At 42.5% G+C, this 27,770-nt stretch overlaps 1 protein-coding gene and 1 pseudogene across 1 annotated transcript in view; both read right to left on the bottom strand.

Moving 5' to 3' along the window:
• Nucleotides 1-27,770, bottom strand: part of CDK15 (cyclin dependent kinase 15) — a 94,600-nt gene that overhangs the window by 12,944 nt on the left and 53,886 nt on the right. Inside the window, exons 10-11 of the mRNA XM_031651450.1 lie at nucleotides 23,628-23,691; nucleotides 6,528-6,576 (exon numbers count right to left, since the gene is read on the bottom strand). Of these exons, the coding sequence (XP_031507310.1) occupies nucleotides 6,528-6,576; nucleotides 23,628-23,691 (113 nt within the window). The remainder of the gene's footprint in view (nucleotides 1-6,527; nucleotides 6,577-23,627; nucleotides 23,692-27,770) is intronic.
• Nucleotides 776-1,154, bottom strand: LOC116269129 (annotated as a pseudogene).

The raw sequence follows: 27,770 nt of genomic DNA, 5'->3' as shown, positions 1-27,770 counted from the left end.
CCTAGAGTGGGAGGGAGAAGCCAGAGTTTAAAGAAGGGAATCAGGCCACTTGGCTGGTCCAGGACAAAAATGAGGAGAGAGGCCTGACATGAAGCTGGGGAGGGTGGCTTGTGGGTCTTCATGTTTCCTATTTACTTACAATGCTTGAAACTCTTTGCTAATCTAATGCCAATCATTTACGTACACCCAACTCCACAACACACACAGAGGTTTATAACTGGAAAGGCACAAGAGGGAAAACTGCACATCCCAGAGGGCAGCTGCTCATGGGACTGATGTCTGACATTCAGAATTAAGTTGTGTGGCCCCGAAACACCACAGCAAATCCCCAGTTAAGCAGATATAGATGGGCTTGCTTAATTTCAAATACACCTACCGACTTAAAGCAAGAAAGATCAGATATTCTTTCCCTTCCAGGTGCTACAATGCAGAGATGCTGGAAGTCCTGGCCCAGAATTGTAATTTACCTAATTTTTGCATAAGATTTGCATAACAAATTTGGGCTATTTGATTCCCAAGACATGAAACTGTTTCTGCAAACAGATAACCACCTTCAAACTCAGGAGTAATTACTTCATAGACAAGATAGAGAAGAAATTTGCAAATTACCAAATCCTTGCAAATTTCCAGGCCAGTTAGGAGAAAAAGGAATTGGGTAGAAGTCTACTCATTTGCTGTGGCCTGAAGAAGGTCTGGCAGATATATTCCTCATCCAGTCATCCAGGGCATCCTGTCCAGCAGAGGTTTTTTTTTTTTTTTTCTTTTGAACATAAACTCAAGATTTTATTGTCTTCACAATAAAATATGACACTTGGAACTGGATCATTTGGCCCTCTCTCTTCTTATCTCCGCCCAGTTCAAAATGCTTGCATCTTTTAATAGCCAGCATTCTCTTAGATCTGCAGTTGGGTTCAACACACTCAAGCCTTAGCACAATCTTCTTTGTAGTTTTAGCCTTTTTCCGGAAAATCGGCTTACTTTGCCCACCATAGCCACTCTGCTTCCTGTCATACCGCCACTTTCCCTGGGCATACAGAGAATCCTTGCCCTTCTTGTACTGTGTCACTTTGTGCTTGCCACACTTCTTACAGAAAGGATTGGTGCTTGCCACACTTCTTACAGAAAGTCCAGCGGGTTTTAGGGACATTAACCATGCTTGCGTGAGCGCTATCGGCACAGAAAGCAGGCAGAGCTTTTTTAGGGCCCATGAAATGGAGGTTTGGAAGAAGAATGTTAGTACAAATCACTAGAGCCTAGGATCCATCTGGAAGGAGACTCAGGAGTAATCTCATGAACAAATTTTAGCTGGTCCACCCACACTATTGGGTGGTGTGGTGAAGTTTGTGCCAAAATTGGGCCCTGAATCCAGTTTCTGCAGGCTTCACGCTTTCTGGTTAAATACTAACTTCTGGACATGGGGAGAGCAGGTAGGTGGTGAGAAGCAATGCATCTATCAGCTTCCACCTCCACAGTCCCACCCCAATCAGCGATTTGTTCTCTCGCATACTCCTCCAACATTAACCCATAACAGGTGGCTCCTGAACTGCCCTGTAGTGGGGGCTGAGGGGCTACAGTCTGATTGGACAGGGAAGGCTGGGAGACCGGTTTTAAACTTGTGTTAGCATGGCAGATATATTGTTTTTACTTAGACTGTGTTTATGTAGTGTCTGGGGAAGCCAAGAAAGGCTAATGGAGCTTACAGGGGTATTAGGGGCACCCTTTTTCTTATAAGAACAGGTTATTTGGCCAAGTGCTATGCCTCATGTCTGTTATCCCAACACTTTGGGAGGCTGAGGTGGGAGGATCGCTTGAGCCCAGGAATTTGAGACCAGCCTGGGCAACATGGTGAAAACCTATCTCTACCAAAAAGTACAAAAATTAGCCAGGTGTGGTAGCATGCACCTGTAGTCCCAGCTGCTCCGGGGGCTGAGGCGGGAGAATCACCTGAGCCCAGGAGGTCAAGGCTGCAGTGAGCCATGATTGTGCCTCTGCACTCTAGCCTGGGTGACAGAACCAGACACTGCCTCAAAAAAACAAAATAAGAACAGGTTTTTGGTTTTGTTTTTTTAAAACCAGGTGAATGAATAAAAGAAGAGTAGGTACTAATCAGTGATACAAGGACTTCTTTTTTAGGATTTTCCATTTCAACCAAGAGAACCTACCCTCACCCTCCCCACAGGGTTGTTTCAGGGCTTCTAGTAGTTTCTGGACTTGTTCCAGTCTCACAGCCTCTGAACTATGACTGCTGCACATTGCTTCTCCTTCTCCTTCGCCGGCAGAGGTGGTCACCAGGGCAAAGTGGGCAGGTGAAGGCTCTTCCTCCTAGGAGCCAAGTGTGTGTCGGTCTCCCCTGTACAAGCCAACTCCACCCCACATGAACGCAAACCTTCACTGGCAGCACTAGTAGCAGGACCATTGGCAAGCGCCTCAGTGATTGCCGCCTTGCTATTGCACATTGAGCTCTTTTTGCAAGGCTGAGAACAGAGTCCTGGGGGAACAAATGTTGCTTTTTGGGCGCAAATGATTTACTGACATCTTCCGTGTTTGTATCATTATGCTTTTTCCTGTCACCTATGGCCTTGCTTGCTACCAATTGCCATTACTCTCATAGTTGTACACATGGCTACCACCTCTAACTTCCACTGGAACAATTATCCACTCGTTACAACCCCTACTTTAAAAATAAACATTGGCATACAAAAAATGAACATCACAAATGTAAATGTGCCTACCAGCACCTTTCCGTATAAGCTAAATGTGAATTCCTACTCTTAGGTTTGTGATGTTAACTACCAAACATGCCAGGAGTATCTTGCAGAGGTAGGAAAACCCACTCATCCAATTAATGAGAATCTGTTATTAAAGATAAAGAATCCTATGATAAATCACTCCTTCTAGTAACATTTCAAGAGGTGAGAATGTTCCAATGCCAAAATAATTCATACTTATTGCAGAGTACTTATTGAGAAGGAAAATTATGACTAGCCCTTCACTCTGAGATAATCCTCTTTACTCAAAGATAATCACCATTGCTTGAGGTCTTTGTTTTCTTCAGTCCTTTGCTTTTAGACAAGTATAGTTTTTGTTTCACAAAAAAATGGGATCATACTATACATGCTCTTATAACCTACTTTTTCCATTTAACTACCTTGATCATCTTGCCATAACTTTGAATCACTTTCTAGGACATAATTTTACTGGCTGTTATCATTCGATTATGTAGGCATACCATAATTTACAGAGCTAGACTCCTATCTGAGTTGTTTCCTTTATTGTTGGGGTGGAGGTAGTACTATTAAAATCATGCTGTAACAAATATTCTCAAAGAGAAATCTTTGTGGGTTTGTGTAATATTTCCTTAGGATAAATTCTTAGAATTGATGTTCCTTGGTTGAAGGATATATGCAACACGTTAAAGTATTTGATTCATACTATCAGCTAGAAGAGCTGTAGATTCATACTATCAGCTAGAAGAGCTGTAGATTCATACTATCAGCTAGAAGAGCTGTACCAATTTCCATTTCTGCCAGCAGCCTAAGAGAGTGCTCATCCCTGTGGGCAAGGATAATAAATTCATTCCAACCCACCTGAATTGCCACAGGCCCCATTGCTTATAAAAGTCATAAAAATAATTAAAATTGTATATCAATCCTAAAAGATGTGCTGGGGGCCAGGACAGCTACATGTAATCTTACAAGTCCAGAATAGAAACACAAACAATAAGAACAAATGAAAATTGAGTTTTGTGACTGTGTAAAACACCATCTACTAACCCATCACTCCATAATTCTAAAATCTGGTTGTTCTCAGGGGTCTGGGACAGCAGTTTTGGTTTCCTAGCACAGCCTGGCTCTGAGTATAAAAGTCTCCCACTCACAGCACTACCACTGACCTCCGAGGTGCAGGACAGGCTGGTCAGTATGAGCTCAAGTGGGTTCTTTGGTTTTCCCCCTAGACCTACAGGAAGAGGAACAGGGCAGGGAGAGAGTAGGCACTTTTTAAATGTTCTCAGTTTGGGATGTAGTAGATGCCCATAGTAAGAAATATATCCAATACTAGGAAGAAACATTGCAGAAGCTGTCCTACAATTTACCAATCAATCTAAAAAGTGAGTGCGTACCTACTAGGCCCACATTAATGAGATCACCATCAAACCTCAAGCAAGCCCTGGGGATCCATCTGCAGGCCTGTGAATGGTTCCACCACACCTCTGTAGGGATTGTGTAGAAAAGCCAGTGGCACTTCGGCTGCTTGTTACTCGCCACATCTGCAACCTGATTCAACGGCCAAATCCACAGAGACCCGGGTACCAGATGAACCCTGGCTCTACCACTTACTTAGTTGGACTAACTTGGCCAAGTTACTTAACTTCTCTCAGCCTCAGTTTCCTCCTCTTTGACCTGGGAATGACATCCATAAGGATTAAATGTAATAATATATGTAGCACCCTGCTAGGTACATAGTCTATATCCCATCTAATATTAACCCTTTCACAGAGCCCTTCCCAGAGCCAAGAATTTTCCCATGTGATAATCTAGGCTAACGCTGCCAATGGAATTTTCCATGATGATGCAGATATTCTATTTTTGCTCTGTCCAATATCATAGTCACTACTCCAATGTGGCTACTGAGTCCTTGGAATGCAGCTAGTGCAACATAACTGAATTTTAAATTTAAGTAAATTAAAAGTTAAACAGTCACATGTGGCTAGTGGCTACTGTATTAGACAACATACCTCTAAACACCTCTAAACATTACTTCCCTTTTTTTTTTTTTTTTTTTTTTTTTTTTTTTTTTTTTTTTTTTTTTTTCCCTGCTTGGGTGCTGTAGCACGATCTCGGCTCACTGCAACCTCTGCCTCCCGGGTTCAAGCGATTCTCATGCCTCAACCTCCTGAGCAGCTGGGACTATAGGCACATGCCACCATGCTCGGCTAATTTTTTGTATTTTTAGTAGAGACGGGGTTTCGTCATGTTGGCTAGGCTGGTCTTGAACTCCTGACCTCAGGTGATCTGCCCACCTTGTCCTTCCAAAATGCTAGGATTAACAGGTGTGAGCCACCAGGTCCAGCCTGGACATTACTTCCTGCGTTAAAGATCTGAGCAGAGAAGCCAGAAGTCTGAGAAAAGGTGAATACATATTGCTGGGGGACAAGGGAAGGGGCAGAGGCCATGGGTGCTGTATTGTCAGAAAAGCCAGAGAGGTATTCAGAGAATTCAAGCCTTGCTCAGCCCTAGAAAGAAAGGCTGGTGGGGTGATAGCAGGAGGCTGGTGAACTATCTTCTGCCACGGGACAGGGGCAGCTGCAGCAGCAGCATGGAGTAGTAAGATGGTTCTCAGGTTGAGAGTTGCCATTTACTTTGGAAGCTGATAGTGACATGAAAGAAAGCCACAGGGCAGTGCTGAAATCCACATATCTCTAGATAGAGAGGAGGGAGCCTGACTATACTGTTCAAAAGCACATTTGCACGTCTTAAATGAAGTGATAAACAGCAGTTCCCTAGAACCTGTCTCCAAAATAAAGGGGAGTTTCAGGTTATACAGTGTTTTTGAAAATAAGAGTGGAGGGTGCAGGTGTCCTGGAGAGACCTGTCCCTCCCAGTGGAAGATCCTCTGGTAGTCCACAATTCTATGTTCCCTACCTATTTTACTCTTTTGTACCCTGAAATTTACTCGACGTGGAGGCTTTTTAAAGGATATGAACAGTAAGAATGAAGAATTCAAACAACTTTTGGTTAAGTTAAATTCTACCATATTTTCAGGGAAAAACAATGTTCAAGTGTTCAGTCAGGATCTTGGCCAGTGAAACTCTTCCACTTCTCCCCACCTGCAAGAGTGTGTTTTTCTTTGACATTTGAGCTCATCTCCCCTGTCTCTGATGTTTTCCTCACTGCCCTTTTTGCCTCCTCACTGAAGCAAAAAGAACAGAGCCTCGGCTAATTACTCTCAGATCAAATAATACTGGTTATTGTAATTGGTCATTGTCCGAAAACACTGAGTTCTTCTTAGCCCGGAGGTTGCCTGGCACAGCTTAGTTAGCTAACTATTCCCGGAATGTCTCTATTATCTGTTTTACTTTGCAAAAGAAACTAGGGATTTGTTGAAAGCTGGTAATAAAAGTCTGCCCTGGTCTGAGCCGAGACTGCGTAGAGAGGGCCTGGGAAAGCATGACCCCCATGAATCAAGTTGCCCCCCCTCCAATAGCCACTCAATGATGTTATTTGGTTTCTCTGTGTCAGAGAATAATAAACCCACTAGGTTTTCTTGCAGACCAACATTCCCTGTTCTCAGGGCCTGGGGCATGGCTGAGGGACACAAAACAATTTTAATGACCAAACTCACTGAAAGTAAAATGGTTCATAGAGAAAAACTAACAGACTCCCAGGGGTCTGGGGCTCCCAGAGGCATCTTCCTACAGCTTAGAGCCCCCACATGGAAGTGCTCAGGGGCTGCTGTTCAGTGGACTGAGATCCAGGGAAATGTCTCTCCAATCCTGCTTAACAATCTCTTCCTGAGGTAGTACTCACCTGTTCCAGACAACGTGAAGGCTTCGAGGCGTAGGTAGCGGGAACCATTCTGGGAAGCATACAGAGGGCGTTAAAAAATAAAATCAACCCGAAAACCCTGTTGCCAAATATACTGTTAAAATTCTAAATACTCTTCTTGGCTTGGTGTAAAAAAAGGATTCGAGCATCAGGTAGGCTACCGAGATTTTTAAAGCTTCATCTCCTGCTGAATGTTTATGATTTGGTGAAAAGTCACTATTATGGGTAGAATTATGTGCTCTCAAAATTCACATGTTGAAGTCCTAACCCCAACTACTTTAGAATATGATCTTATATGGAAATAGGATCGTTGCAGATGTTATTAGTTAAGATGAAAGCACTAGGGTGGGCCCTAATGCAATTTGACTCGCATCCTCCTAAAAAGGCAAAATGTGGACAGAGAAATAGACGTGCATCAGAGAAGGTGAAGTGAAGAGACTCAAGGAGAAGATGACCATCAGCAAGCCAAGGAGAGAGACCTGGATCAAACTCTCCCTCACACCCCTCCCAAGGAGCCAACCCTGCCAACACCTCAATTTCAGACTTCCCAGTCTCCAGAACTGTAAGATGATACATTTCTGTTGCTTAAACCACCCAGTCTGAGACTTTGTTACAGCAACTCTAGCAAACTAATACAGTCAACATATTCAGTAAAGTCAGCAAACATTTGTTTAACATATACTGTGTGCAGAGCATGTACCAAGTGCTGGGAAGAATACAAAACAGATCGAAAGAAACCCCACTACTTCTGCAGAGCTTACAATTCATTTGGGAGAACAAGTATATGTGCGTGAAATGTGATGAATAATGAGGCAGTCTTAAAGACTCAAAAGTGGTTAAAAAAAGAAAAAAAAAAAAAAACTCAGGGGAGCCAGGCACGGTGGCTCTTGCCTGTAATCCCAGCACTTTGGGAGGCCCAGGCTGGAGGATTAGTTGAGACCAGGAGTTCAAGACCAACCTGGACAACATAGTGAGACCTGTATCTACAACAACAACCGAGCCTGGTGGCATGCGCTTATAGTCCCAGCTACTTGAGAGGGTGAGGTGGGAGGATCACTAACCTGGGAGGTTGAGGCTACAGTGAGCTGTGATTGTGACACTCACTCCAGCCTGGGAGACAGAGCAAGACCCTGTCTCAAAAATAATAATAATAATAAAAATAAAAAATAAAAAAGTAAGGGGAACTAATTTTGTATGTCACTTGTGGAAAAAATGGAAGTGAATCCTGGCTTGAATATTCCAAAATAGGTGATAATAAAAATTGGAGCACTCTATAACAGTTATATTTGGGTGTATGTGTTTCTATGATTCTTAGTATTGATACCATTTAACCCAAACAAAAACCATCCTAAAAGGGAATGATTTCTCATTCACTCAAGAAATACTAACTGAATGCTTCTTCCATGTAAGGGCTGTAAGAGAAGCTGCAGGGGAGGCAAGCTGATGGATGCTCTTCATCAAATTTCCTCCATTGTCCACTCCAAATTGAAAAAAGAACATTTCAACTCTCATTCAAAATGGTATTTCTGCCTTATATTTTTCTTAGGCCTGAAATTTAATTTTTTTGTTTATTAGTTTGTTTAGAGACAGGATCTCACCCAGGCTGGTGAGTACACTAGCATGATCATGGCTCATTGCATCCTGGAACTCCTGGCTTCAAGTGATTCTCCCATCTAAGCCTCTGGAGTAAAAAAAAAAAAAAAAAATTATTTAGAGATGGGAGTCTCACTTTTCTTTTTGTCCAGGCTGGTCTTGAACTCCTGGCCTCAAGTGTTCCTCCCATCTTAGCCTCCCAAAGTGCTCGGATTACAGGCATGAGCCAATGTTCCCAGCCATTATTTTGGTTTTAAAAATCTCTTCCTCCAGTTCCTATATAAATGGAATAAACCAAGGTTGCTTATCACAACAAAGAATTTAATTATGGTTGGCCAAAAATTAATTTGATAATACTTATGTGTTCACGTTGGCGTGCACATAGATCTAGAAGGCTACTCACTAGATAGTGGTGGTGGTTACAGGGGCTTACCCTTTTTCCTTTGTTGCCCATTTTCTCAAACATTTTTGAAATAAAGCATATACAATATTATTTTGCAATTTCAAAAGGAACTTCAATGAAAATTTGAATTTATAGTGCTAAGAGTTGTAGAGTGAAAGGAGTGATCAAAGTGACTTCAACTGAGTTTTCAAGGGCAGGTGCAATCAAATGTGAACCTCTCTGCTGGCATTTTATAGTCCCAGGTGGGCACTAAGGGAAGTACTTGTCTAGGTTATTTACTCTCTGTTCAGTATTATTTTGCCTAAGTTCAAAATAACCAGTAAAGATAAGAATATCTGGCATTTGTTTAGTATGTTTCTCTTCAAACCACTTTCTGCTGCCTATTTACAGCTCTTCCCTGGCCAAACAAAATCAAAATATTTCCTCATTCAGTCATCTTCCCGTTTCAATCAACAAAATGAAATCCATTTCCATCCCTTCCCATTTTCCATTTTTCCCTTCTGAGAGGTCTATGTGCTGTGTTTTTGGCCTTCAATATTTTAATACTCTTTCTAACTTGAGTGGTGTTCTGTGGCACATGGGTTGGGGGTTAGCTGACTTAGGGTTTGAATATGGACTCTGCTGCTTCAGTTTTGCTGAGACCTCATTTAAGATACTTTGACCATCCATGGCAACCCTCAGTTTTCTTTCTTTTTTTTTCTGATTTTTTAAAATTTAATTTTTTTTTTATTATTGTACTTTAAGTTCTAGGGTACATGTGCACAACGTGCAGGTTTGTTACATACATATACATGTGCCATGTTGGTTTGCTGCACCCATTAACTCGTCATTTACATTAGGCATTTATCCTAATGCTATCCCTCCCCTTGCCCCCCACCCCACAATAGGCCCCGGGGTGTGATGTTCCCCGCCCTGTGTCCAAGTGTTCTCATTGTTCAATTCTCACCTATGAGTGAGAATATGCGGTGTTTGGTTTTCTGTCCTTGCGATAGTTTGCTCAGAATGATGGTTTCCAGCTGCATCCGTGTCCCTTGCAAAGGACATGAACTCATCCTTTTTTATGGTTGCATAGTATTCCATGGTGTATATGCGCCACATTTTCTTAATCCAGTCTATCATTGATGGACATTTGGGTTGGTTCCAAGTCTTTGCTATTGTGAATAGTGTCACAATAAACAATATGTGTGCATGTGTCTTTACAGTAGCATGATTTACAGTCCTTTGGGTATAGACCCAGCAATGGGATGGCTGGGTCAAATGGTATTTCTAGTTCTAGATCCTTGAGGAATCCCCACACTGTCTTTCACAATGGTTGAACTAGTTTACAGTCCCACCACCAGTGTAAAAGTGTTCCTATTTCTCCACATCCTCTCCAGCATTTGTTGTTTCCTGACTTTTTAATGATTGCCATTCTAACTGGTGTGAGATGGTGTCTGTGGTTTTGATTTGCATTTCTCTGATGGCCAGTGATGATGAACATTTTTTCATGTGTCTGTTGGCTGCATAAATGTCTTCTTTTAGAAGTGTCTGTTCATATCCTTTGCCCACTTTTTGATGGGGTTGTTTGATTTTTTCTTGTATATTTGTTTAAGTTCTTTGTAGATTCTGGATATTAGCCCTTTGTCAGATGGGTAGATTGCAAAAATTTTCTCCCATTCTGTAGGGGCAACCCTTCATTTTCTCAATGCAAATCGAAGGTGGTATTCACCTCTCAAGGATCTTGAAGCGAACCAGTGAAATAATGAGTGCAAAATGCCTGCTCTGGACCATTAAACAAAATAAATCCTATTTGCTTTTCCTTCCTCTTTCCCTTTCTTTGAAAAGTTATGGGCAGTATAAACAATGCGTGGCCAGGCACTTGGATCCAGGACCCGGGTAAACCCACACAATGCCTCTGACCAGCTGTGTGACCTGAAGATATTCCTTAACCTCACTGGGCCTCAGTTTTCCCACCTGCAGAAGGGGGATAGTAATAGTTCCTACTGCATAGGGTTGTGAAACTAGGATAGTAACTGTAATATAAATATTTCTTCACTCTTTGTCTCTTCTTTTCCTGCTTCTCTCCCTTTCTGATATAACATCCCCCTCTCTCCCACTCAGGTATTTCTGCCTTATTGTTAGTTCTCCTTGGAAACCTTCTCTAAATATCTTCTACTAAAATTCTAACTTGCTCCAAGCCCCAGTTCCTCTAAGTCTGACTTGATTTCTTCTGAGTCCTCAATGTGGGTCAGTGGCGTGTTTCTTAGCTTGGTAGTATGGTAACATGAACACAAATCCAAGCTCAAGTCTCCTTTTTGCCACTTACAAGCTTTGAGACTTTAGGGAAATTGCTTAGCCTCTCTGGTTAAATAATTGAGAAGTTTCCAAATCTGTAAAATGGGAATCATTTTCCAGTTGCTGGGAAAATTACAAAAGATTAAGCACGTGGCCTGTAGTAGGGCCTCAGTAAGTGTTAATCTCATTCCTTTTCTTCTTTTGGTTTTGACCTCTCATTTTGGAGAGGTAGGTTCTCACGGGGAGCTGCATACTGGCATTGCCTGGAAACCTTTACGAGAAAGGAAGCCCTGAGGTTTGATTCAACTAGCCTGGGAAGGGTCCAGACATTGGTTACTTATTGTACTGTTATTATGAGTTTCTTTTGGTTTTTGAAAGACGTTCTCATTCTGTTGCCCAGGCTAGAGTGCAATGGCATGAGCATGATCATGGCTCACTGCATCCTTGACCTCCCGTTCTCAAGCCATTCTCCTGCCTCGGCCTCCTGAGTAGTTGGAACCATAAATGCACACCACCACTTCCGGCTAATTTTTAAAAATGTTTGTAGAGATGGGGTCTCCCTATGTTGCCCAGGATGGTCTCATACTCGGGTATCCAGCAATCCTCCAGCCCCAGCCTCCCAAAGTGTTAGGATTACAGGCATGAGCCACTATGCCTGGCCTGTTATTATGTCTTCAATGGTTCAATGGTCTCCAGAATTTTCCAGTGAGGAGCTAAAACAGAGGATCTTTGGTCTCGCAAAGAGGGCAGGGTCTATCACTCACCAGCAACTCAACACACACTTCTCTGAGGCTCATTTCCTCATCTGTAACAACTCAAATGAGGTTGTTGTAAGAATTTAATTAATCAATGTATATAAACATTGCGGAACATAGTGTCTGACACATACTTAATATGTTTGTTCAGGGATGTGAGAGAGGAAGCACTACAAGGGAAAATTCAGTTCTCATAAATTCTGCCAGAAAAGGATGACCTGTAATAGTTGCCCCAGGACCCCAGGAGTAACAACATTTTGTACTTGAGTCCATGCTTGGGGTAGACGGATTGTACTGACGCCCCTCCACCTCTATTTTGTAGCTACATTAGCTGAGACAGGAATGGATGTGTCCGGGGTCAGTCAGGGAGCTGCTATTAAGCAGAAGCAAAGCACGAAGCCTATTTGTGGCCTGCCCTCCCACTCAGGCAGATAACCTGAGGCTGAATGACCTTGCCTCTCTCCCATTGATTTTTCCCAGTAGGTATGCTGCGAGCGATCAGTGAGAGAATGATCCACAAACAGATAGGCATTTCACACAGCACCATTTCAAGCGGAGTCTGGTTTCTCTGGCTTCAATAGCCTCTAAAAATAATAGGTCTGGAGGTAGCTTGTTTCCCTTCTCCTTCCAAAGACGAGAGTAAATCATTAGACCCGATTTTTCTCCTCATCCCTCTGCAGTTCTCTCTAAAAAGAGTTCTCATCTGAGTTCAATTGGAATTCGAGGCAGGAAAAGCAAAGTTGCAAAAGGAAAGTAATAAAGCAGAACATTTACGTTTCCAAACTAAGTGGAGTGAAATTAAAATGAGGGCAGAACTTTTGCTACCATAGTAAAAATAGTCCATTTTTCATAAATATTTAATAAAGCTCATTTCACAACGGAATTCAAGTCTGGTAACCTTAGTCAACAGAGATTTGTTGATTGATTGGTAAAACATCACTGCACCATTTTGAGTCTTAGCTCAAGGTAAAACATTTTCTAGTTACTATAGTCTTGCCACAATCACCCTAAGGTTATCTTATAGTGCTGTCTACTGAACTACACCTCTGGAATTTCCTGAATACAATGCATTCTTGAGATACCGTATATTTAAATAGTTGATAATGTTGTTAGCCTTATTTCACTATCTTAAGCAGTAACTTGAAAACTGCACTGCCAAAATCTGTAACTCTTTTTCTCCTACCTGCCCTTCACCCTCACCCCAAACACACACACACACACACACACACACACACACACACACACACTCATTCATGGCCTCACAACTGTTTGCTTCACTCTTTCTCAGGTAACTGGCTTGGAAGTTTCCCTAGTCTTTGGCTCAAGGCTTCCCAAGCTTTTTCTTTCTTTCTTTCTTTCTTTTTTTTTTTTTGAGATGGAATATTGCTCTGTCTCCCAGGCTGGAGTGCAGTGGCACGATCTTGGCTCACTGCAACCTCTGCCTCCCGGCTTCAAGAGATTCTCCTGTCTCAGTCCCAGTCAGTAGCTGGGACTATAGGCACACTCCACCATGCCTGGCTAATTTTTGTATTTTTACTAGAGACGGGGTTTCATCATGTTGGCCAGGCTGGTCTTGAACTCCTGATCTACAGTGATCCACCCGCCTCAGCCTCCCAAAATGCTGGGATTACAGGTGTGAGCCACCGCACCTGTTCCTTCCCAAGCTTTAGAGTCCCCTTTGAGCATCATCAGGAGGCTCTAAAAGCTGATGTCCTCATTGAGGGTACTCCTTGGCATTGTTCAACCTTGGCCCTCCAACTCATATTTGTAGTGTATTACTTTTCTAATTGTGAATCAAAACTTTCTGCGGATTCTGAGAAAATATCCCTCTGCCAAAGCCTGTGCCTGAGGTCTCTGTAAAGGAAGGAGAGACCAGGCCTTGCTCCTGGTGGATGGAGAAGGTGGAGGGAATGGGCATAGTCAGGACTCTCCCCTCTCTCAGAGGCAGGACCGTGATTGAACTCTGTCTACCACAACAAATGATTTTTGACCTATGGCTTGATCATGCTTTTCAGTGAGTGTTGTATTTAATGATGCATCATTTGACACTGACCACTCCCTGTAGTCCCTACACATAGTAAAGGGCCACCACATGCAGTCATTGAGCTCAGCATTGAGAATACACAGGCATGGAACCCAGCCCTCCTCCAGTGAGTGCTGGCCATATGATTTCCACGGTATTGCTAGGATTACCTACTGGTCTCCTTTAGCTCCTCTGGCTGTTCCTTCTCAGCTTCTAAAGACTCCCTTCCCTCTACCTAGTCCTATAGTACTGGCCCCACAGGGTTCCCTCCTCCTTTCTTTTTTCTCTACACACTTTCCTTTGGGCAACTGAATTCACACCTGAGGCTTTAAATACCGATTTAAGCACATGACTTCTCCTGTATTTCTAGGCTGGACTTCTGTACTCACAGTTTATATTTCCACTTGCTTTTTAGATATCTCCATTTTGTGGTTCCACAGATATCTTAATCTCAAAAGGTTAAAACCTTATACTTATTACTCTCTCTATAAATCTCTTCCTTCCCCCTTTTGTTTCCTTTGAATAAAATAGCAGGGGTGGCCGGGTGCAGTGGCTCATGCCTGTAATCCTGGCACTTTTGAAGGCCAAGCCCACGTCTCTTTCTTTAAAAGCCATCCCTAGGGCAGGCATGGTGGCTCATGCCTATAATCCCAACACTTTGGAAGACTGAGGTGGGTGGATCACTTGAGGTCAGGAGTTCGAGACCAGCCTGACCAACATGGTGAAGCCCCCGTCACTACTAAAAATACAAAAATTAGCTGGGCATGGGGCTGCACGCCTGTTATCCCAGCTACTTGCGAGGCTGAGGCACGAGAATCGCTTGAACCCTGGAAGTGGAGGTTGCAGTGAGCCAAGATCGCGCCACTGTACTCCAGCCTGGGTGACAGAGTGAGACTTCATCTCAAAAAAAATAAATAAATAAAACCATCCCTAAATTCCCCAAATTAAGAGGGCCATTTCCCTAGTTCCTTCTTTTCTTTTATTTTCCTATTCTTTCTTGTCATGTCACTGCCAAGTCCAAGATTTCCCTAGTTTCTTAAAGATACCCAGGCAATGCTGCTGTAGTATACTTCCCACATTGTATTATTTATTTATTTCCCCCTCTAGACTATATTCCTTGAAGGCAGGTACCAGTGTCATATTTATTTTTTACTCTCTCAGTCCCTAGTACCTAGCATTCAACATGTATTTGCTGAATAAATAAGAAGTAGATGGTTGGATGAAAAATAAAAATGAAATAAATATATTAAAACTTATTTTTAAAATGTTAAAGTAACTCAAGTGAGCCCACTTGTGTACCTGGCTCTGTGTGTGTGTATATTTTTTTGTTTGTTTTTTTTTCTGAGATGGAGTCTCACTCTGTTGCCCAGGCTGGAGTGCAGTGGCATGATCTTTGCTCACTGCAGCCTCTGCCTCCTGGGTTCAAGTGATTCTCCTGCCTCAACCTCCCGAGTAGCTGGGATTACAGGCGCCCACCACCACACCTGGCTAATTTTTGTATTTTTAGTAGAGATGAGGTTTTACCATGTTGGCCAGGCTGATCTCAAACTCCTGACCTCAAGTGATCCTGCCTCGGCCTCCCAAAGTGCTGGCATTACAGGATTGAGCCACCACACCTGGCCCCAGCTCTGTGTTTTACAGAGCTTGACGGTGCAAGGCACTGGCCATAAACATGGAGAAGGAGGCTCTGGTCTGAGCCATTTACATGGTATTTGGCACCTTGAGGCCTCTTTTATTCTTCAACTTGGAAGGAACATGGCAGAGTTTTACTTTACTTTTATTTCTTTTTAACATTAAAATTTATTTTTTTAATTAATAAATTAAAATTGTATATATTCTTGGGGTTTTACTTTAGAAAAAATACTTTTTACCCGCTTTTACTCACTTGCAATTTTTCCTAATCTTAATTACTTTAAGATAGATAATCTACTCCCCCCAATAAAAACTAATAATTGACATCAAATAAATTAAAGATGAGAAAACTAAAAATAAATGTAGAAACTAGAAGCAACCATTAATGAAGATCAAAGTGGCTGTGTATCTAAATTAATTTCACTGACTGATTTGGGGGACGGGTTAATAAAGATGTTAATAGTAACTCCCCAGGAGCTTTCGGCAGCGCTCCAGAAGTGAGACAGTAATGAGCCCAATCGAGGTTCATAGATTCAGTGAACGCCAGTGGCTTCATTAGCTATAGAGAGGGAGGCTGCTGGAGTCCCAGGGTAGGAACTCCATTCAGATTACACTCCTGAAATATGTCGCCAGGCTCAGATTCTAAAATCAAGTCTGGGTGGAAAGACATAATCATTTGGAAATGAACCTGCAAAAGTTTATGGCCAGTCCCCAGTCTAGGGCACTGTTTTAATTACCAAATCATTATATCTGCCCTTTGATAGTTAAGGTAAAGTGGAATACTGCTATGACCCCCTTGGAGTCCAACAGGTGTGGATATTTTGGGTCACCCCTTTCCTGGTTAGGTGACCCTGGGCAAGTCACATACCTCTCTCAAAGCCTCAGCTCTCTCATCAATAAAGTAAGGATTACAACATTGTCTCTATCTGATAGGGCTGTTGTGAATCAAAGTAAAATAAAATATGTAAAGTGTCTAGCTCATAGTTAGTCCTCAATAAATCATAATTATTATTACCATTAATAAGGTGAATAATAACTTATATGTTCTTCTTTGCAAAGCAGACAATGAGAATTATTTAGAGTCCAAGAGGGTGCGACTGGAACTAGAACTCAGGTTTTCTAACTCTTAGTCATTGATTTCATTTCACAAATATCTACTGACTACTTATTATGTGCCAGGTAGGGGGCTTGTGTAGAATACTAGAAGCACTAGAAGTGGGCAGGTGTGCTCTGTAGAAAACTTCAGCACTCTTTCCACTATAGCATGTTTGGGTGAAATTAACAATGGTAACACTAATGTTGTCTGTGATTTAGTAGCCCTTACTGGATACCCATTATGTAGCATGTAGATGACAAGGATTCTCCCAGGGAAAGGCACTGTGGGCATAGAGTGGGCAGACATATCACTGCAGTCCAGGTGCGGGGAGCAGAATGGACCCATCACCAAATAAGAACAGCCTTAACAGGTGCACAACTGACTTAGGTAGGCCTTTGAAAACTGAGAGTCAGCTCTTAGGATGTGCGGATTCGGGCAAGGTTTAGGCCATGCAAGTAAAAGCAAAAGTCAGTTCTGGTGCCTGGAGGTATGTCTGACCTCTAGAAGGAAGCCAAGATTTCTAAGGGAGCAGAGATAGCATCTGTTCTCACACACCTGTCACTGGGTCTGAACCACTGGCAAGTCACTGAGCAGCTGAACTTCCACACTGTGTACAAAACTGAATGGGGGCGGTGGCTCACACCTGTAATCCCAGCACTTTGGGAGACTGAGGCAGGCAGATCACTTGAGGTCAGGAGTTCGAAACCAGCCTGGCCAACATGGTGAAACCCTGTCTCTACTAAAAATACAAAAAATAGCTGGGTTTGGTGGTGTGCGCCTGTATTCCCACCTACTCGGGAGGCTGAAGCAGGAGAACTGCTTGAACCTGGGAGGCGGAGGTTACAGTGAGCTGAGATCATGCCACTGCATTCCAGCCTGGGTGACAAGCGAGACTTCATCTCAAAAAACAAAAAACAAACAAACAGAAAAACCAAAACCCAAAACCGAATAGGAACTAACTTTCATTGAGCACCTACTAAAAGTTAGGCACTATAACAGATGCAATTCAAATCATTTCTCAGACTCATCCTGCAAAATGAGACAGAGGGATACAATATGATTAATGAAAGGAGAACAAGGTTTGGATGCAGATTTCACCCATTTCCAATAAGTAAACGCCTCTGTGTGAGCCTAGGAGAAAGCCTCTGTTTGCTCATCTGTAGAATTGGGCTACTCCATCCAGCATTGATCTTGGCAGGCAGTAATAGGGATTAGCAATTGTGTACGTTCTGTGTCTGGCACACAGGAAACACTTTTACAATGATAGGATTTCTCCCATTTTGCAGATTAGGGAACTAGGAAATAAGTAACTTCGTCAAGTTACCCCAGATAGTAAAAGGGGGAGCTTGGACCTACAGTTCCATATGAATTGATGCCCACAGTTAAAGCCTCTCTTATCAATATCTTTCCCCTCAGTTCAACCCACTGAATAACGCCCTTGGCTAACAGTTCATGCAACCAAGCTGATGCCGACCCAGATGCAGACCTTAGCTTGTGTTCACAGCAAACACAGAGACTTGCTTAGAACCCTTTGAGCCCAAAGCAGAATAGCTCTTTATCATCCCAGTGGGGACAAGGATAATTTTAATCATCGTCTGTCCCATAGTGGTTTCAGGTGCAGTGAAGCTCTCACACTGGATTTAAGGTCAAAATAAGACATTCCGAGAACAAGGCTGCATTGCTGCAGTACAATGCTGTCGGATGTCAGTATGCCATCCATGCTGTTTCTTGCTTCCACCTGGTGGTCAGAAGTTGATAAAGCAAGCATACTGAAAAACAACGGGGCGTCCCTTGGCCTGTCGCTTATGGTACATCTGATTCTGGTCCCTGCAGGGCTTTTAGTACCGCTTTCCTGCCTTTTGATTTTCATTACGTTCTTCTAGTGGAAAAACTTCCCACGTGCAGTGTTCTTTCCTGGGACTAAAAGAACCAGGATAATCCCGGATGCTTCCCTGCGGCTGAGCTCATGTCACAAATCAGGCATGATTTTCAGCAGATATTTCTTTAAAAGTTTGAAGGCCTCTGTGGACTCTATTCCTTTCTCTATGGGAACAAGCATCAAAGAGACAGGAATAAAATGCTTTGCACGCACATCAGGAACTAATTGCCAATTTGGCAAATGCATTGACTAATGTCATGCACTGTTATTTCTAAATCCTCTCCTGTCCTTGACCCCCAGTATCTAGATGTAAACTTGGAACCATTAGTGGAGAAGGATAAAGTCTTCTGGTGCCTCAAATGGAATTGAGAGGGATTTAAACTCAGCGCTTTTGAGTGTGGTGAAATGAACCCAGCAGTACATTAATGCTAGGATTTGAGCTCACACAGCGTGAGCGCTTTCAAAAACCGTGTTTAAGGAAGCAAACAGAGCTATGACAGACCCTTTCAGTGGAGCAAAAGGAGTTGGATGAAACAATCAATGACACATTAAAAACCACAACTGGGCTGCAATCATGTAGGCAGGAAAAAAAGTTTCTCTTTATCGCAGGATCTTTGCATCTAATGAGATGGTGACTGGACAACCTCCAGAGGAGTAAGGCCTCCGTTTACTTTAGTTGAGAAATGTCTAAATATTTAGTTGATTCTCTTAAAAGCCCTACACGATTCTGTAGCAAACTGGTCTCTAAGGTATGATCTTATCAGCTCTGCATTGCCATTGGAACATCTATTTAAAGGGAATTTGAAAAAGAAAAATCAGAAAATATTATTAAAAATACAAATGCTAACTTTTTCTCTCTCAAAATTAACTATTTTTAATACCCTTCAGATACTTAGTTTAGGACCAATACCTTTCCAGTTACTACTTTCTCTTAATTGGTTCTAAATTGAGAGAACCCTCGACTGGGCTCCCAGCTGGGCTCCCTCAAATTGTACTGGTTGAATTGAAAGTTTAGGGGTGCTTATGACTACTTTGAATTAACTGGGAAGGAATGGAAATCTCATTCAGAATGCTTCTTGTATATTCTTCATTTCTATTGGTTCTCATAGTGAAACCTACACTGTATGGTTTGGCATAGCCACTGCTCAGTGCTTGTGTCTCCATAGGGAAGTGGCTCCTGAGTGCATTTTCGTGGGAGTGGTAGGGAGAGCTAAGAAGGCTAAAGGAACTTTGTAAAAATGTCTCTAGGGGGTCGCCATTTGAATGCACAGTACTGTCTTCTACTAGCAGATTTTAGCTAAGACCAGCATTCAATTTGCTCTAAGTTTCTGGGATCTTCAGCGCCACAACTCCTGTCCATTCTAGCTACGGCATCCACTGGGGCTTTAAACTCTTCCAACTTTCTGAGAGCAGAATCTCCTCCAGCTTGCGGTTCTTTACTATTGCTTCCTGTGGAGTATTATTAAGGCTCACCAAACTCTCCCCTCCCCCACTGCAGGAGGCCCGCGCAGCCCCGTCCAGCCAGCTTGATTAATGTGTCTTGGTTAATTGTGTGAAAGACGGCAGCCCTTTAGCAAGTGTGACCAGTTTATTGTTCAGCCAATCACGGGCCCCTCAGTTAGCATGTGAAAAGGGGGTGTACTGCTGGAGGAGGGTGAGTGTTCTGGCGGCTGAGTCAAAGGAGGAGCGTTTTGGGGGGTCACAGAGCAACACCCACTTCTTTGAGGGGATGTTACTATGCTCTACTAAACCTGTAAACCTCTAACTCAAAACACTTTTTTTCTCCTCCCTCTTTTTTCAAGATTTTTTTTTTCCCATGGTGCAAGCAGGCAAGATACTGGGTACTCTGCAGATGGAGTTCACGTTCCAGGGTTTTTAATATTTCACTTTTATATTTCTGTTAGAGAATGATCCTGCTGAGAGTCTGGGAATCCGTGCTCGTCAGAACCCCCTCACTGACACTTGGATATATTGCTCTGAAAGCTATCCCAGGAGAAAAGATTAAACAAAAAAAGTGCCTACTTTTCAAAGCCTACTTTTCAATCTGCCCACATCAAAATAAGACAACTGGCCCTTTGAAGTGGAGGACACAGAGTTCTCAGCCAGCTTGCTTAAAACGGGGAGTGGGGGAGACAGAAAGAAAGGAAGGAAGAAAGGAAGGGAGGGAGGGAGTGAGAGAGAGAAGGAAGGAAAGGAGGGAGGGAAAGAGAGAGAAGGAATGGATGGAGGAATGGAGGGAGGAAGGGAAGGGAAGGGAAGGGAGGAAGGAAGGAAGGAAGGAAGGAAGGAAGGAAGGAAGGAAGGAAGGAAGGAAGGAAGGAAGGAAGGAGGGAGGGAAGGAGGGAAGGAAAGGAAAGTAAGTTTCCAAAATCACACAACCCTCTTACCTTGCCCAGGTTTAATCAGGCTCTAGAATCTGAATTGATGGCTAGAAAACTTACAACCCTGCTCATCAAAGCTCCAAGAAAACAGTTAACTGTCAGAGAAATCTGTCCGGCTGGGTCAGCACCAGGTGACTTTTTAAAAGCTGTACAAATGGAAACTTTGCTGTCCTCCTAGAGGTGTCCAGATAAGGCCTAGAAATGGTGGCATGGGTGTAGATGGACACTGGATGGTTCTCCCAAGTTTCGGACAATTGGACTCCCTCAAAATTGTACTGGCTGATTCAAAGTTTGGGGGCTCCTAGGACTACTTAGAATGAAAAGGAGAGGAATGGGAAGCTCATCCAGAATGCTGCTGACACAGTGCTCATCTGTGACACTTTCCTGGCTCCCAGCTTGTCTTCTGTTGCCCTTAATCATTGACATTCAAGTGTGTAGAAGCCACAGCAGCTCAGGGATGGGGATGGGTAGGGGGTGGCTCAAAAGGAACTTATTGACTCATGTAAGGGGATGTTCCTGAAATGCAGATGTTGAAGACCCTTTTAAAACACAGTCCTTGGGATTGAGTTATCGATAGTACTGACCCCATGGCTCAAGATAGGCTGGACTTCTAAGATTTCCAAATCCAGGTTTAGACATTTTGGCTATGGCTAAGGTTCCAATTCCCTTTGCTCCATAAGCTCAGCCTGGCCCACAGCCACAAACTCCTCAAGCTATGGAAGCAGGGCTCACAAATGAGCACCCCAGTAACAAGGAGAACTGGTGAAAGAGTGTGGATGAATGAATCCAAACTCAAACACTAGAGATTCAAGAATGGACCCTCTCCATCTATGTAGCCCCAGCACATGGCACAGCAACTGACAGATAGTAGGTGCCTGAAAATGTTTGACCTATTCGAATTAAATTGAAAACTTAAAAGAAAAACAATGGATGATGCGCCCTATGGATGTTGGGCCTGGAGACTTTTCTTCTTATATAGAAAACCTGCACATTGTTTTGAAACAACAGGAAATTTTTAAAAATACAACATATTTTCTCTGTTTTATTGGAACCCAGTTATCTTATTAAGCACACAATCTGGCAGGGAAGCACTTTGGCCAAGTTTCTATGATTATTGCTCTCACCAAGACATTTTGTATTAAGGATCACTGTTGATTGCCTGAACCAACCTGAAACCCAAATGTCTGAAGTTTGGGGGAGCAGCATATGCCCACCACAGTAGCTTTGTGTTGGCATCATCCAAATTGTTTCCTACAATCCATCTGTGACTCTGAACTTCTGCTGGCATCCTCAGTTAGGAAGCTGAGGGAAAATAGAGAACAGAGTGGACAGGGAGAAGTACAGGCAGGGCAGGAAAAGATGAGAGCCAAGTTCTCCTGGAAACCATGGCAACTGGAGATAGGAGCAATTTGCAGACTGCACCATGGCTCCACAAGAAACTTGTTCTTTTTTCTCTATCTCAGACCAATGGAAATAGGCACTATTCCAAGCCCTGTGACCAGAGAATGGCATTTTTCTCGGGTGTTAAACTCTAGAAAAATAGAAATCATAAACCATTTGCAAATGATTTTAAGGCCTTTAGTAATGGATATAACCATTCACACAGCAGCAGAAAGGACTTTACAGTTAGTCTTCAGCTTGCTGTAGAGCTTCCATAATCCTGGTGGTTCAAGATGCCTGATCCCTATGGATAGCCGTAAGCAAAAGTATTGGATGCTGAAGAAAAGAAGAAAAAAAAAGTCCTCGGCTCCCTATGTCTTTTATTTTCCTCTTTAATCACATTTTAACTCTATCTAAAATTTCTTGCTCTTATGAAACCCTTCCAGGATAATCTCATACCAAAGTTAGTAAGGACAGCAGGCCAGGTGCAGTGGCTCATGCCTGTAATCCCAGCACTTTGGGAGGCTGAAGCAAGTGGATCACCTGAGGTCAGGAGTTCGAGACCAGCATGGCCAACATGGTGAAACCTCATCTCTACTAAAAATACAAAAAATTAGCTGGGCATGGTGGTGGGTGCCTGTAGTCCCAGCTACTCGGGGAGGCTGAGGCAGGAGAATTGCTTGAACCCAGGAGGCGGAGGTTGCAGTGAGCTGAGATCGTGCCACTGCACTCCAGCCTGGGCGATAAGAGCAAAACTCCATCTCAAAAGAAAAAAAAAAAAAAAAAAAGTTAGTAAGGACAACAATTTGGGAAGATTTCGTTTTTAGTATTGGAACAATTATAGACTAGAAAATCTGGCTTGGAGCACATCCACCCTAACCTTGTCCTTATCTGTACCTTTCTACCTCCCCTTTAACCCTGCCAGTGAGAGCTCAGCTTTGGCATGGTCTTTATTTGCTTCTTCAGCTTCTAATATGATCCTTCATCCTGTAGTTCAGTGCCTGTCTCCTCCCTTCTGTCTCAACATCCTTGAAGTGACTACTGCTTAATCTGATCCCTCTGATGTGGCCTTGCAACAACTTCTCAAAGAATTTCCCCATGGATAACACTTCTAGCACTTCTAAATCCATCCCAGAAGCCAGTCTTGAAAGACCAAATGTGAGAGAAAATGACCAAGTGTCAGGTTTACAGGCAATGAATGAACTCTTAGTATAACCTAGAGACAGCTTACTTGGCATGTCCTAGGCCTAGCGAGCCTCTACCTCTGTTCTGTTGCATTAGCTTTCTTTTTGTACTTATGAGATTTAACAATTTAATCCATAAACTTATGACAATCAGGGGGCCCAAAAGTGAGCCCATCTTTTGAGTTGTTCTTTTGAGCCATTGGGTATTTGACAATGGATGTGGAATCCACAGTAATAGTCACTTCAAATTATATTCAGCTTGCTACTTGTTTTACAGAGCTGGGGAACTGGTCTAACCTCAATTACTATTTCAGTGTCTTCCTCATACAAAGATTAGTCAGGGAATATATGAATGTAGAAATTCCTCTACACCCATCTTTGCTGCTGAGTTCACAATACAAGAAGAACGCCCTGTTAGTGTGGCCAGTGCTCTCCTTACATTACTAATTCTCAGAGTATTCGGAAGCTCAGATCAATGTTACCTGGATTGTAGTTAGGTAGCTTGGAGACTCCCGGCCAAGTGTCCTCTGTAGGAACTCCCAGCACCTATATAAAGCCAAACAAAGAAAAAGACAGGTGAGGTGGGGAGAAGAGGTGGATGGAAGAGGTATGGAGACATGCAGAACAGATAAGGGAAGAACAGGGAAGAGTCAGATATATGTCCCATTGCATGACACTAGCTGATGTATACAAGAAAGAACTCTGAGTGTTTCCAACGTTTGTGGTTTCTTGGGCAAAACTGTAATACATTCCTATGGTCCTGGGCCTGCATTCTTACTGACTCACTTGTTCTGAGGCAGATCACACAGCCTTGCTTAAAGTCATGTTCTCATCACTAAAGATTTACTGCATGATCATCATGCATCAAGACACCATGTTGGGAGCTAGGGATATAAAGAAGCAGGAGTGACTGTCTCTTTGCCTTACATCAGATGACAATATGTACATTGACAGGAGACACTTTACAGCCTAAATTATGCCTCAGTATGGGTATTCAGCTGTTCCCCAATGTGCTCAAATTAAAAAGGATTCAGATTACTGACCTTCACACAATGGAATGTTGGCTACAGATGACCCCAAAACTAACTCTAGTCCTTTCTATCACATTCATCTCATCTGCTTGTTTTCTCTGTGACTAGCAGCTTGGAATATGGTATTTGGTTTTTCACTAATGGATTGTCATGGGAACAACATCACTTGAAAAAGAGCTGACCTATGCTTTGAATTACCGATTTTGTTTTTGTTTTGAGATGGAGTCTTGCTCTGTCACCCAGGCTGGAGTGCAGTGGAGCGATCTCGGCTCACTGCAAGCTCCGCCTCCCAAGTTCACGCCATTCTCCTGCCTCAGCCTCTGGAGCAGCTGGGACTGCAGGTGCCCGCCACCACACCCGGCTAATTTTTTTGTAGTTTTAGTAGAGATGGGGTTTCACCATGTTAGCCAGGATGGTCTTGATCTCCTGACCTCGTGATCCGCCCGCCTCGGCCTCCCAAAGTGCTGGGATTACAGGCTTGAGCCACTGTGCCCGGCCTTTTTTTTTTTTTTTTTTTTTTTTTTTGTATTTTTAGTAGAGACGGAATTTCACTGTGTTAGACAGGATGGTCTCGATCTCTTGACCTTGTGATCCGCCCGCCTCGGCCTCCCAAAGTGCTGGGATTTCAGGTGTGAGCCACCGTGCCCAGCCTTGAATTACCAATTTAAAGCCTTAGTTTTTAGTAAAGATGTATGAAAATAAAGTCTTTTGGAGTACAAAGCCCAAACAGCTCAGACTTTGGATGGAGCTATCACCATGAGTTCCCCAGTAGGCAATACCTTAGTATTTTTTTAGAATAATCATAAAAGCCCATAGGCAGTCATATATGGTAGCTAGAGTAACATTGTTTTTGTGAAATACTAATAAAACACTAGTAGCTTTCATTACACTACTATAGTATAACTTTTCTTAGAAGCATATCTCACTATAACTCTTTTTAGAAACATCTCTTACAGAAAGAGTCTAGCGAATCCATCCGTAAAATGCTGGTTATAGATACTGGCCCAATTATTACGGCAGGGAGTCAATTGCCCAACAATGACTGAATATAATCAATGAAGAATCCAGAATCTTAATATCTATCAGCTTGTTGACTAGGACTCTGGCTGAGAGGTGTACTTTTTGGCATCTGTTAAGCTTGTCTTTAAACAAAAGACACTGAAGTGCTATTTTCCCTCATATAATAAAAAAATCATGCCACCCAGTAAAATCTTCCTTCTTTGATCCATTCCCTAAACAAACTAAAAAGCAACTGAGAGGATTACAGGCTTTTCCTATCAACCACCCTGAGCCCGAGGGAACACTAAGAATCCTGGAATCCATTTTGAAAAACCAACTGGACTAATTCTTCTTTTGTGGGAGAGGGCCAGGGGACAGGAAGCTAATTCTTCTTTTTGAACCTACCACCTTATGTATTTGCACAGATGCATGTGTAAACAAGGGGGTGTGAATCACATGTACCCATACATCCTCTGTTGGCTGGCAAAGTGCAATGAAAAGAAAGCAAATATAATGAAGAGAAAACAATAGAAGAAATACATAACAACCACTATCATGTTTTCTCTAAGGTGACAGTTACCAGATGGTTCGTTACTTTGTATGATATTTAACTAAAGCCAACAAAATGGATACCAAAATTTTTTTTTAAATCTTACGTTCAAAGCTTTAAGCTTGAGATTTTAAAAGTTTAAACAAAAATTCAATGTACTTTATTTGGAAATTTGACCTCAGTTTCTATTTGAAAGTTATTGAATTCTTTTTCACTTGAGAAAATTACTAAATCTCTCCTTCACTGTCTGGGAAACTGAAAACCAAAAATTGTTGTTTTACTCCCTCCCTGAAGGCCCTTAAAAGGCAGCCAGTGAGTGCTATGTTTCAAACCACAGTGGTCTGAAGGGGCTGTTTATCTGCCTTTGTTGGAAAGGAAACTAAAAGCATTTTGATTAATGGATTTAAAGTTTGCATAGTTTATTCTGATTTTAGAACTAAATCCAGGATTATTTATGAAAAACACTTATTTAAAATCAGTTTTTAAAATTGATCAGAAAGTGGTGACAGCTATTATTTAGATGTAAACACATACACTACAGGCATTTCAGAAAAATAGTAAAACAAAGATTCAGGACTTCTCAATGTGTTTTTATTCCTAAGAATGAGATCTCAGGATAAATGGAGAACAAATTGTGGTTAGAGGTTAAGAGATTTAGAATGGACCCATTGCTTTCAGAGATGCACTTCTGACATCAAATATCACAGATTCTGAAGTAGCTTTCCTATTTTCATCTGTGTAGGCCATGTTTAGTAAAACACAAATTCAGGAACTATTTATAATCTGTATAATTTTCTAACCTGCTTATAGGCAACAAATGTGAAAATAGACAAATGGGAATAAATAAAACTAAAAAGTGTCTTCACAGCAAAGGAAACAATCAATAGAGTGAAGAGATAACCTACGATGGGAGAAAATATTTGCAAGCCATACATTTGATAAGGGGTTAATATAAAAAAATACAAGGAACTCAGTAGCAAGAAGACAACCCCATTAAAAAGTGGGCAAAGGGCTGGGCGCGGTGGCTCACGCCTGCAAACCCAGCACTTTGGGAGGCTGAGGCAGGCGGATCACCAGAAGTTGAGGGTTCGAGATCAGCCTGGCTAACATAGTGAAACCCCGTCTCTACAAAATACACAAAATTAGCCAGGTGTGGTGGTGCACACCTGTAATCCCAGCTACTCGGGAAGCTGAGGCAGGAGAATTGCTTGAACCCGGGAGGCGGAGGTTGCAGTGAGCTGGGAGCAAGCCACTGCATTCTAGCCTAGGCAACAGAGTGAGACTTGATCTCCAAAACAAAAAAAACAAAAAAAACAAAAAAAACAAAAAAAAAAAAAACAGTGGGCAAAGCACTTGTTATGGTTTAAATGTTTGTGTTCTCTTCATAATTCATGTTGAAACTTTATCCTCAATGCAACAGTATTAAGAGGTGGGGCCTTCAGCGGGTGATTAGGACACAAGGACGGAGATGAATGCCCTTATAAAGGAGCTAGAGAGAAATAGCCAGGCCCGTTTGCTCTTCTGCCTTTCCACCACGTAAGGACACAGCATTTGTCCTCTCTGGAGGATGCAGCCACAAGGCACTAACTTGGAAGCCAAATCTCTCACTGGACAAGAGCATATAGTGCCTTGATCTTGGACTTTCCAACCTCTAGAACAGTGAGAAATAAATTTCTGTTCCTTTTTTTTTTTTTGACACGAAGTCTCACTCTGTTGCCCAGGCTGGAGTGCAGTGGCATGATTTTGGCTCACTGCAACCTCCACCTCCTGGGTTCAAGCAATTCTCCTGTCTCAGCCTCCCAAGTAGCTGGGACTACAGGCGTCCACCACCACATTCGGCTAGTTTTTGTATTTTTAGTAGAGATGGGGTTTCACCATATTGGCCAGGCTGGTTTTGAACTCCTGACCTCAGGTGATCCACCTGCCTTGGCCTCCCAAAGTGCTGGGATTACAGGCATGAGCCACCACACCCGGTCAATTTCTGTTCTTTATAAAATGGCCAGTCTAAGGGATTTTGTTATGGTAGCAGGAATGGACTAAAAACC

The sequence above is a fragment of the Papio anubis genome, chromosome 10 (assembly GCF_008728515.1).
Source record: "Papio anubis isolate 15944 chromosome 10, Panubis1.0, whole genome shotgun sequence".
Classification (NCBI taxonomy): Eukaryota; Metazoa; Chordata; class Mammalia; order Primates; family Cercopithecidae; genus Papio; species Papio anubis.
Note: the sequence above shows the minus strand (reverse complement) of the source record. Positions and strands in the feature narration are given on the sequence as shown.